The following is an 11,497-nucleotide window of genomic DNA, read 5'->3' as shown; positions in this document are numbered from 1 at the left end:
TTATTTGTAAACTTATTTGTGAACAATATAATTAGAAAAGGACAAATATCTTGTTGTCAAAATCATGTCAATTAACACAAGAGGATATTGAAAAAAATCTTAACAATGAAAGTAAGTATTATTGCTGTCGATATCAGTCCTTTAAGAAAATAATAGTCTAGAGACTAAATATTGGGCTCAAATTGTATTTAATAATAATTAATAATGATGAATGATAAAAATGGATAAGCTAGTACAAATGTTAAGAAAATAATAGTCTAGAGACTAAATATTGGGCTCAAATTGTATTTAATAATAATTAATAATGATGAATGATAAAAATGGATAAGCTAGTACAAATGTTTGGGAAAGTAGTACAAGTGTGTTTGTGCAGTACAATTGAAAATGGCTCTCTTAAAACGAAAAGAAAGAGGAAAAACATGTGGTATAGGTGTGTTTGTAAGGCTCGACCATCAACAAAGGGAATAGAAGCAATTAGAGGAGAAACATATATGCAAATGAAGTTGAAGAAAAAACTCGATACATTTGGTATCATTGCCTTGTTATCGGTAGATATAGCAATATGGAATTTGATCAAGTTTAGGTAATTCTTATAACAATCATCTTTAGTAAGCTAATTTATTGATTTTAACTTTTAAGATGTTTGTATTTATCAATTTATTTTATACTTTAAATTTGGAAACCAAAAATTGATAAGATCATCTCCATGTAGATTTTATAAAACTTATTACTATTTGAATAAATTATTGTATATTTTTTTACCATTGGAATGTGGAGGTTTTTGAAATCAACACATGTAAACTTCAACCGCGTAATGTATTGTTTTTATGTTTTGTATATCTAACTAGTTATAAAACCCATATATTATATGAGTTATTTAAAAAAATGTTAAATATAAAGATCAAAACATTTGAAAACTTTTAAATTATAAGAAAATAAGAAAAAACAATGAATTATTATAATGAAAATATTTTTTATCTTTTGAATTTAAACAAATCTCCTTATTCTAGTAAATAAATATGTTTATTCTCATATTGACAAATGTCATACCATTAGAACTCCTCATTAATATTATATGTCACTTATCATGTCAGAATATCAACCTATTAATTTTAAATTTTAAATTTCCTACTCTAATTACATTAATTAATTATTGATTCAATATTTTAAATTTCAAATTTTAAAAATTTTCACTCTAATTATATTCAATTAATAACATTAGATTAAAAAATAAAATTAAATTAATATAGATTATAAGGTGATATAACTTCACCTATTTATTTAAATCAACGATTATAATTTTATATAACTAAAAAACATCTATTAAGTAATAAATTAAAATAATTGATTAATAATTTTGGTTTTTTACTATAAAAGTTTAATTAATTTTATAACCGTGGTTCTCACTGGTTATAAACTAGTAATTTAAATAAATAAAAGAAACTAATGAGCTTTAATTTTAGAAAATTTGAAATTAAAAGGTAATTTTATTAATAAAATTGATATCAATTTATTCATACATTTATTATGATTATTACATTAAAATATTATATGAAATTTAATAAAATTGAAAAACTTATAAAATGATATGTGGAAAAAAAATAATTCAAAATAACCATAAAATGATGTTTGAAAAATTGAAGGAGAGTATGACAAACGGTAAAAAAAACCTTCATTTATTAGAGAGGATCTTCTAACTGATGAAATTTAATTTTACACCCTATATACAGGTAAAATATACAAAATAAAAATAAATATATTTTATAGATATTTATCACGTAGGGGTGAGCATTTGGACCGGACCGGCTATGGAGAATTTTGTGGACCATGGACCGGACCGGATGAGTCGTGTCCGTATCCGAGTCCAGGTCCGGGTTTTCCGATTTTTTGACCCATTTGGACCGGTACAATTTTAATTGCATAGATTATAAGTAATCTACATTGATGTATAATATTATAACTTGCAAAATTAATATGTTTCCGTTTCATGCCTAACTAATCCACATTGATGTATAATATTATAACTTGCAATTTGCAAAAATTAATTTTTACCAAATAAAAGCAACCAACATATAAATCAAGTTCACCAATAAAAGTTAAACAATTTTAAGACAAACATACAAAAGTATTACCGTAACAACAAAAATCATAGTTTAAACTTTAAAATCGATCAAACTAACAAACTTCGTAAACTCATAATCTAATCTTCAATTGGTTTCTTCCCCATGTCATTGTCACCCATATGTAACATATTTAAAGCTTGTGCAATCTCTACATAAACACAAATGAAAATATTGTTAGTATTTAATAAAAAGTAATAATTGTATAAAAAAGAATAAAGATTGTAATTTTTTTTACCTAAAGCTATATCATCATCGTTTAAGATGTCATCAACGTTGTCAACTATCAGATTTGTAGACTTTCTCACCCAATCTTGGGTGCATAACACAGCTTCAACCATCAATGTCGATAAACTAGTCTGATACTCACTTACAACTCTACCATGTGTGCTAAACGCGGACTCGGAATTATAGTATAAAATAATACTAAAAAACTGAAATATTTCAGCTTTGATAGCTCTACTTTGAAGGATTGTAACTTAGTGAATATAATACCAAAATAAACAAAATTATAGTCTAAATTCATTTACAAACTGTAAACTAAATGTTGGAAAAAAACTGGAGGTTAATCTGACTTAAAACAAATGAGTTATGGGTGTTTAAAAAACGTCACAGATTACAAAGTCTTGTTGAAAAGCTGGATTTTTTCAGCTTTGATAGCTCTACTTTGAAGGATTGTAACTCAGTGAATATAATACCAAAATAAACAAAATTATAGTTTAAACTCATCTACAAACTGTAAACTAAATGTTGGAAAAAATCCCGGTCAATCCGAATTAAAACGAATGAATTATGGGTGTTTAAAAAACGTCACAGATTACAAAATCTTGCTGAAAAACAGAATTTTTTCAGCTTTGATAGCTCTACTTTGAAGGATTGTAACTCGGTGAATATAATACCAAAATAAACAAAATTATAGTTTAAATTCATCTACAAACTGTAAACTAAATGTTGGAAAAAACCGCAGGTCAATTCGACTTAAAACGAATGAGTTATGGGTGTTTAAAAAACGTCACATAAATCTTAAGCATGTCCAACCGGTTCTAAACCCGGACCAAACCGAGAAAAAAATCGGACCGGATGTAACGCCCACGTTTCCAGGCAAGACATTTTCGTTGATGTAATAGTCTAGGTTAACCCTTGTAACTTTTTTTGAAGTATTAATGATGAAATATTTGAGTATTATGTGAATTATGTGTATTTGTGTGCTTATTACTTAATTATAAAGATATAATTAATAAAGGATAAAAATAAACGTGAAAATTAAAGTGTGAGGTAAGCCCGATATTTTTACATAAAGTTGTAGTGGTCGAAACAAGGATTCCGGAGATATAAAGAACGCCGAAATCCGAGTTATAACGAAGAAGTTATGACATGTCGAAGTTTCGCGACAGAACCGACACGACGCTGAATGACGTAAAATATGAATTTAAGATAGAGCGATATCTAGCCTTAGTAATCTAAACGAAATTCATAGGGTTCATTAAACCGAGAGCGTGCATAAAAAGGACACCCAAATCTGACTTCGTATGAGGAAGTTATGATTTTCCGAAGTTTCGACTTAGCAGTATGCAGCACGAATCCTCGATTTGAGATCGATTGATTTTTAGCCGAAACAATCTAAATAAGAATCGAAGATCTCATCGATAGTATTGAAACAATAAAAAGATATGCGAAAACGGACGTCGGATGAAGAAGTTATGATTTTCTAACGGAGTTTTCCTGTCCCGGCCTATTAAAAATAATATATTAATAATATATTAAAATTAAAGTCAAAATTAGCCAATGGAGTCTAAACGAGAGTTGTAGAGCATAATCTCACCTACGCGTGGATATAAAGGACGTCAAAAACGAAGCTCATATGCGAAAGTTATGAATTTCTGAAGTTCGGGGTGTGAAACCCAAGGTGGTGTCAGAGCTCACGAGGTGAGAATTGCAAAACTCACGAGGTGAGTAGTTGACGAACGTATTCTGGGGCAAGTGGCCATGATGAACGCAATAACATATCGAGCTCACGAGGTGAGAATTGCAAAACTCACGAGGTGAGCCTGAAATTTTTGCCCTATAAATAGAATTCAAGGGGCAGCCGATTTTGGTTGCTCCGTCTCTTCTCTCCCACTCCTGACACTCTCTCTAAGCCTTATTTTAACCCCCCGAAGCCCCGGTATCATTCCCGAGACCCGAAGCCCTGAAGATCCCGAGAAGTGAGATTCTCGAGCCGAAGCTCTGCCCGCGAGAAGCCCGGTTTTTGTGAATATCTTCCAGATCTACCGAAGGATACTACTTCTACAAGTCGTAGTGCTGTCCGATCATCTTCTGATCAAGTGAGTGTGTGGTTACTTTCTCCTAATACATAAATACGAAGTATTTACTATGAAATACGTGGTATGTGTTTATATATTGGTGTTGATTTAAAGGGGGTACATAATCTCTTTCAAATGCACGATCTTATACAAGTATCGATTTAACGTACTAAGTATATGTGTTATGTGAGTGTATCTATGTTATCTTCTAATCTCATAAATATGATTTATTCTCTATGAAATATGTGTTATGTTTCTGTGCCTCATCTTTTATCTGGAATGTGTTTTGAATGAACATACTATTAGGGGTGAGCAAAAGCCGCACCGCAACTAAAATTAACCGCAAAAACCGTATAAACCGCAACCGAAAAACCGCAACCGCAATAAAAACCGATAGTGAGGTTTTCTGTTTTTCAAAAACCGCAAATTTGCGGTGCGGTGCGGTTATTTGTTTTCAAAAACCGCAAAAAAACGCACCGCACCGCATATATTATATACAATTTTTTTTATCAATTATTAGTTTATTAAATATTAAAAATAAGACAAGTTTCATGACTAAAAGATGGATAAAATACTAGAAAACAAAAGTGTTAGTTTTTTTCTTATGTTTAACTTTGAAAAATGATGAAACTAGACAATTTTAAGACCTTTATTGTTAGTTACTATTGATTTGACGTTTTTAAGATATTAGTTGTTTGTGGTTTTAGTTAAATAGTTAATTGTCTTATACCTTATGGTTTTTTTTTTATTATTACAAGTAATATGTTTGAAGTCTTAAAACTATTTGAACTCTAAATTGTGGTTAAAAACCACATAAAATAACCGCACCAAATCCATGCGGTTAAAAACCGCAACACAAAAAAAATAAAACCGCACCGCAAACATAACCGCACCATGCGGTTTTGAAAATGGATTAACCGCATTTGCGGTTAGTGGTGAGGTTTTGGCTAATAACCGCACCGAACCGCACCGCGCTCACCCCTACATACTATACAGGTTTTAAACTATGTATGAAAATGTATATTTTATCTACTAAAATGTTGGGTAGAACATGGGTAGATAGTTGTCTTGTGATAAAAAGATGAGAGGCCTCAATGTTTTTGATTTAGTCATCTAGCGGAGTTTAGATGACGACCACAGACTTTTCTAGACAGTCTTGTGGAACGCTAGCAGGCTCGCCACCTGTAGGTGTTAATGAACTTGGGTGTTCATTCGCTGTACTCTTTCCCCCTCATGGTTGTCTTATTTGACTTATATTGTTGAGGAACCCCCGAAGCATGTGTTGTCCCCCCGATGAAATATTCTTAGACTAGGTCCCTTATGTTATTTGTCTTAGGGTTGTAAAGTGAGAATAACGGGAATGGGTAATTGGGTTATTGTTGGTTGGAGGAATTAAATATAATTATTTATTTTGGGGTGAAAACCCTATATGCTCACCAGACTCCCAAGCCTGACCCACTCAATTTCTTTGTATTACAGGTAGTGACGCCAGAGCATAAGTTGGATGACTTGTCAAGTTATTTTTTTGATTATAGACCTGTTGTTGTAAATAACTGTTGTAAGGTCTGTATTGAAATGTTTATGCTTTTGGTTTGTTTATCGGAACATGACATCCCGAGTATTGTAATATAACGAAAAATACATTTCTTTAAGAAATGCTTTGGTAAATCTTATTTTATCATATTTTGTTTTGGGAACAAATGCCGCAACTCTTTTAATCAAATGATTACTCCGAAATCATTTTAAAAGCATAAATTAAACGGGTCTTTTCTGGCCGTGATTTTGGGGATGTCACACCGGACCGAAGATAAATCTTAGAACCGAGAACTGGACCAGGGTGTCCAAAAAAAGGTCCGGTCCGATTCACCGGTCTGGTCCGGTCCACCGGTCCAAATGCTCACGTGTCCCAACTTAAAAAACAAAACAAATACCAAATATTAAAAAATGTTATAACCATATAATATTTTATTGTTTTTTAATTAAATATAAATGTAAATTAATGTTTTTCTTGAAATCTAACATAATTAAAAAAAATGTAAATTTTATACGGGGACTTCATATAACATATAAGAAAAATCAAAATAATTTTAATAAATTAAAGAAAAAGCATTTAAAAGAATTATTTGAAATAGTTTATGACAATAAGTTTTTGTAAAATAAAAGTTAATGGAAATATGATATAACAAAAATAATAAACGTTTAAGAAGTTAATCATTGAAAATGTCTGAGGGATTAAACTTACATATGTATGACATAAGTACACAATGAAACATTGAAAAATTCTATTTAAAGAACAATGTTTTTAGTTAGATCAAATTTTATTTTATATACCTTTTGTTTATTATCTATAAATTTGTAAACGAGGTACTATTATTTTACATATTTATGTTATTGTTTCATATTATATTTTAGTCTTGACATACTACAGAAATAACTCATGTTATAATTTTTATTATATTATTTAAGTGATTTCTAATTTAATATTTTTTAAAGTAGTTTTACATAATCTAAAACTTTTTAAAAAAGACATGAATAAAACCGGGCGTAGGCTAATCAGGACTAGTAATTGGGCCCTTCACATATATTTATGTTAATACTCATATTTATGTTAATACTCAATTGGGTTCTTTTCAGACAAATAGGCTGATTTTAATTTTATAAGAGAAGGCCCAATTAGGTTGGAAAATACAAAAAAGTTGACTTCGCTAAATTAGAGGGATATGTACAAGTATGTATGCATGTAGGACAACTGATTTTAAGGAAGCAGCTAGCTCCCTGCACCCTCATGTAGAGGATCATCCCACACTCCTCGCATAAAGGTATTCTTTCACACCCAATTTTATATTTCATTTTCACCCTCTACGAAAAATTTCCTCCTACAAAGTGTTGAAAAAGAAAAGTTCCCGTCGCCCATTCAGATCAACAGCCGAAAACCTAGGGTTCCGGTGAAGGTGAAACCATGTGGAGACGAGCCTCTGCTAAGATCTTAGCACTCCGATCTGTTGCCAGGCCTAATCGTATCGTTACCTCTTCACTATCGCCGGCGACTCTTCGGCCATCCGCCACTGTTGTCGCTCGTCACTATTCAGGTTTTTTTTTTTTTTTTTTTTTTTTTTTTTTTTTTTTGCTTCTATCGTCTTCGTTTAGATCTGAATTTAATTCTTGTTTAAGACCTCTGTGTATTGGTTGTGGATGCGATTGTTTCGAGATTTGTGGTTTTGATGTGCGTTGATTGTTAATTGTAGGAAGCGTTTCTAAGAAAGTCGAAGATGTGATGCCTATTGCGACTGGTCACGAGCGTGAGGAGCTTGAAGCCGAGCTTGAGGTCAGTTTTCTGTGCTCGATTTGTAGAGCTTTTTGTTAAATTTCAGTCATTGAGATTAATCTGGATTGTTATTTTGTGTGATTAGGGACGGGATATTCTTGATATCAATTTTCCTGAAGGTCCATTCGGTACCAAGGTAAAGTACATCAATAATTTATTTCAAATGATATTTTTCTTTTATCAAAAGAGGCGAAATTGTTTTCATTGGATACAGTTAGTCCTAACCTTAGCTATTGGCTATTTTTTTTTTGAATTGGTCTAAGCATCAAAACAATGTCAACACCTTGTGCTGAACTATAGCTTTCTGTTACCTATCCCTAATATCATCAATATATAATGTCAGTATCCATAAAGATTTCTGTTTATTCTATGGATACTGGATACCGCTTTGAATGCCAGGTATCTAAGAAGTAATTTTAGCACTTTGCAACATATACATGAAAATTAGTTTACGATTTAGCTGTTTTGGCCTTTAGGGATACTCTCCTTTAATAAACCTGCTATGAATTGTATTCTTGCTCTACCATATCTTTCCTAACTCTAACATATCACAATTCATAACCCTAACATGTATAAATCTATCATGAAAGCCCTATATCAGAAGTGTTGGTGAAGCTGTGATCTCATGTTTAGTTTTGTGTTTGGCTGTAGGAAGCTCCTGCTATTGTGAAATCTTACTATGACCAAAGAATTGTTGGTTGCCCTGGTGCAGAAGGGGGTGAGTCTTATTTTTCTGTAATTTTGGAGACTTTAGTAGTATCATATAAATATATATAATATCTCATTTTATGTAATTTTTTTGATAAAGAGGATGAGCATGATGTTGTTTGGTTTTGGCTAAAGAAAGGAGAAACACATGAATGCCCAGTCTGCTCACAATATTTCAAGGTGAGTGCAAATTATTTGTTTATAAACACATTGTGACATTTGATTAAATTGTTGCATATTTAATTAATTATTTATACATTATAAATGTTTTTTTTGCAGTTGGAAGTAGTGGGCCCAGGAGGACTTCCAGATGGACTAGACGAGGATGAACATCATCATCACTGATTGAAATTTCCAACTTTAAAAACAAAATGCCGGAATAAAAATCTGGTGAGATTACTACTGCAGCATCAGGATTTAACAGGTCCTGTCTTTTCTTTTGTTTTGTTATGTTATGTTTGTTTCATATTAATTTACTTTTAAACGTGTTGGTTTTTGGTCGAGAATCAGAGCATGCATACGATTTGATTTTTCTTTGTGGATTTTGGGGCATGCTTTCTTCATTTGAATTGTGAATGCCATTGCTTGAATGCATTGAAATAATTAATGGCTTAAAGCTTAGGCTCTTAGAGATTCATCCATTTGTTTTTGGAGTATATATCTAATCTTTGGCAACCATTTCAACTTGAAAATTAGACTGGTTGAAAGAACTTATTTGTTAATTTTCGCATCGTGTCATGTCTTAAATGACCTTTTACTTGAACCTTTGTGTGAAGTTTGTATTGGGTTAACGTGTTTAGACTTTGTATCCTTTTACTTTAAGATATTTAAAACAGTTTTCAAAGATAGAAAATCACATAATATATATATATTTTTTTATCGATAAGGGACTCTTATAATTTAAGAAGTTATTGTTATGCCCAAATTTTGGGGGAAACTTATTCTTGCCTTTAATACAAGTGAATAAAAGAAAAACTTATATCAAAACTTTTATTTCATTATAACCTAAACCAGAGGTTTTACATAAGCTGAAGATGGTATAAAAACAAAACATGATAATGATATTTCAGTGGTCTTTATTCTTTGTTTAGTGAGATACATATATGAATACATAAGCTTTAAGGTTAGTGAGCAGTTAGGGTTTCATGATCAAAAATAAAATTTTTAAATACTTTATCGAAGGGTAAATATAAATAAAATATTTCTTTGAGATCTCATTGTTACATGATAAACATAGAGATTTTTTTGATCTTGGGTTCACCGTAGGGCTACCTAAAAAGGTTCGTGTGCAAGACGCCCCTTTATACTTTGTTGTACGTTACATTGTTATATTGTTGAGTTATCAAAAACACCATTCATTTAGATGTGAAGGGGTAAACAAGTTACATTGTTATATTGTTGATAGTATATTTTGTTAGTTGAATTGGTTGGTGCTGACATGGCAGCCACATGTTTTATTTTTATTTTTTATTTTTTTTAACCATTATACACTATCGTTGACAACCACTATCCATCATCTATCTCCAACAACCACCCACCCATGAACCCAGGTCAAAAGAAAAAAAAACACAAGAACCGCTTAAAAAACAAACCCAAAATCAACATATGGAGACAAAATGAAGAATCCTAAAATCGATCAATGTAGTACAGATACCAATCATTTTGTATTTATCATCATTCCAAAACCAACATTAAAGAAATCTTTCAACCATCTAAGGATCGAAATCTAGAAACTAAGAATAAAAAATCGCTCACCCAATAATCAAAATCAGGAGACTAAGATGAACATAACAAAATATCTTCCAGCTTTATTGAAGATGAACATCACAGAACCAGCATTGTACGTGTCGTCTTCAGATCTTTGTTACCAAATCTCCTAAAGATGAATATCACAAAATCGAAACTAACACAAAATCGAAATGTATAAAATCTAAAAACCAATCTAGATCTTTGTTGTTCTTTGTCCCCCCACTGGTCTTGAACCAAACACAAGCACACACGAAAAAAACTAAATGTTTTCCATATCAAGCCCTCTAATGAAAAAAAAAAACGAAAATGTTTCAGATCATCGTGTTCTCTGCTTCGACCCTTTGTGAAAAACAAAACAGATGAATAGAAATGATCGTTATCTTCTCAGATCCGGTGAAAATTCGATTATATGTTAATAGATTTATGGCCATACCTCCGACAACAACCTTGATGCCATAAGTCACAGCCATGGCTACGTCTGATGTTTTTTTCTCCATCTGATGTATCTAGTAAACTCATTCTCTTATTCGGATTCGCCTTCTTTCTTCTTTCCTTGTTGCAATCGTAGAACATCTAATTGTAATCTCATTCTCTGTGTTCTCTATTTCCCTGTTCTTTCTTTCTATCGCAGTCCACACAAGCACAAAAGAAAGTCCTTATATTTTGACCGGGTCAAACTTTAAAAAATAAAAAATCAATAAAATGGACACATGTGCAAGATTAAGTCACATCATCAATAGACATCCACTATTACAAGTTATGGTCCTTTTTTTTACAGGTAAATATAGAGTTTATGTCCTTAAACCACAACAAAAAAATATTAGGGACATTTTAAAACTAAAGTGAAGATTTTATAGTGCTATAGTAATATTATCCCGATATTTAAAGGCTTTACTTAGCATGTAAAAAAAATGATTTCTATGTGTAACATGTAAATGTAAACGACATGTTAATATTAGGGATGGGCATATGGAACGGGGAACCGGCTAGAACCGGTACCGGAACCGGAACCCGATGGAACCGGTCGGGCCAGGACCGGGACGTTATTTTTGTGGATTTTTGAAACCGGGAACCGGAACCGGTAAAACCGGCAAAAACCGGAACCGTATGATGCTATTTTTCAAGGATCGGTTCCAACATTTGAAGACACGACAAGAACCGGTAGAGACCGGGAACCGGTAGAACCACCGGGCCGGTTCGGTTCTTGATTTTGGCCGAAGCCGGTTCCCAGGTCGGGTCCGGTTCCGGCCGGTTCGGTCCTTTTGCTCATCCCTAGTTAATATCATGTCATA

General features: G+C 32.0%; 1 protein-coding gene and 2 long non-coding RNA genes across 3 annotated transcripts; 2 read left to right on the top strand and 1 right to left on the bottom strand.

The window, feature by feature from the left end:
• The first annotated feature begins 335 nt into the window (after positions 1-335).
• Positions 336-6,124, top strand: LOC145054401 (uncharacterized). Its single transcript, XR_013684790.1, has 2 exons — positions 336-583; positions 5,903-6,124. It is a non-coding gene; the product is annotated as an uncharacterized LOC145054401 (long non-coding RNA).
• A 1,135-nt stretch (positions 6,125-7,259) lies between these two features.
• On the top strand, positions 7,260-9,093 carry LOC145054400 (cytochrome c oxidase subunit 5b-1, mitochondrial-like). Its single transcript, XM_079002567.1, has 6 exons — positions 7,260-7,512; positions 7,669-7,748; positions 7,834-7,884; positions 8,400-8,466; positions 8,557-8,636; positions 8,736-9,093. The coding sequence occupies exons 1-6, from the start codon at positions 7,383-7,385 to the stop codon at positions 8,799-8,801; spliced, it is 474 nt and encodes a 157-aa protein (XP_078858693.1). The 5' UTR covers positions 7,260-7,382; the 3' UTR covers positions 8,802-9,093.
• Positions 9,094-10,244: 1,151 nt separating this feature from the next.
• Positions 10,245-10,822, bottom strand: LOC145054402 (uncharacterized). Its single transcript, XR_013684791.1, has 2 exons — positions 10,639-10,822; positions 10,245-10,544 (listed from the first exon to the last, which is right to left on the bottom strand). It is a non-coding gene; the product is annotated as an uncharacterized LOC145054402 (long non-coding RNA).
• Positions 10,823-11,497: the final 675 nt, after the last annotated feature.

The sequence above is a fragment of the Lactuca serriola genome, chromosome 5 (assembly GCF_051521515.1).
Source record: "Lactuca serriola cultivar US96UC23 chromosome 5, Lser_US96UC23_V15, whole genome shotgun sequence".
In the NCBI taxonomy this organism is placed as follows: Eukaryota; Viridiplantae; Streptophyta; class Magnoliopsida; order Asterales; family Asteraceae; genus Lactuca; species Lactuca serriola.
The sequence above is the reverse complement of the archived record's forward strand: the minus strand, read 5'-3'. Positions and strand labels throughout refer to the sequence as shown.

What these genes read in the sequence shown, in the direction of transcription:
- LOC145054400 (XM_079002567.1), top strand. Translation starts at nt 7,383, where the DNA reads ATGTGGAGACGAGCCTCTGCTAAGATCTTAGCACTCCGATCTGTTGCC. An exon ending in TGTCGCTCGTCACTATTCAG is followed by an intron (nt 7,513 to 7,668) that starts GTTTTTTTTTTT and finishes TGTTAATTGTAG; the next exon opens with GAAGCGTTTCTAAGAAAGTC. An exon ending in AGCTTGAAGCCGAGCTTGAG is followed by an intron (nt 7,749 to 7,833) that starts GTCAGTTTTCTG and finishes TTGTGTGATTAG; the next exon opens with GGACGGGATATTCTTGATAT.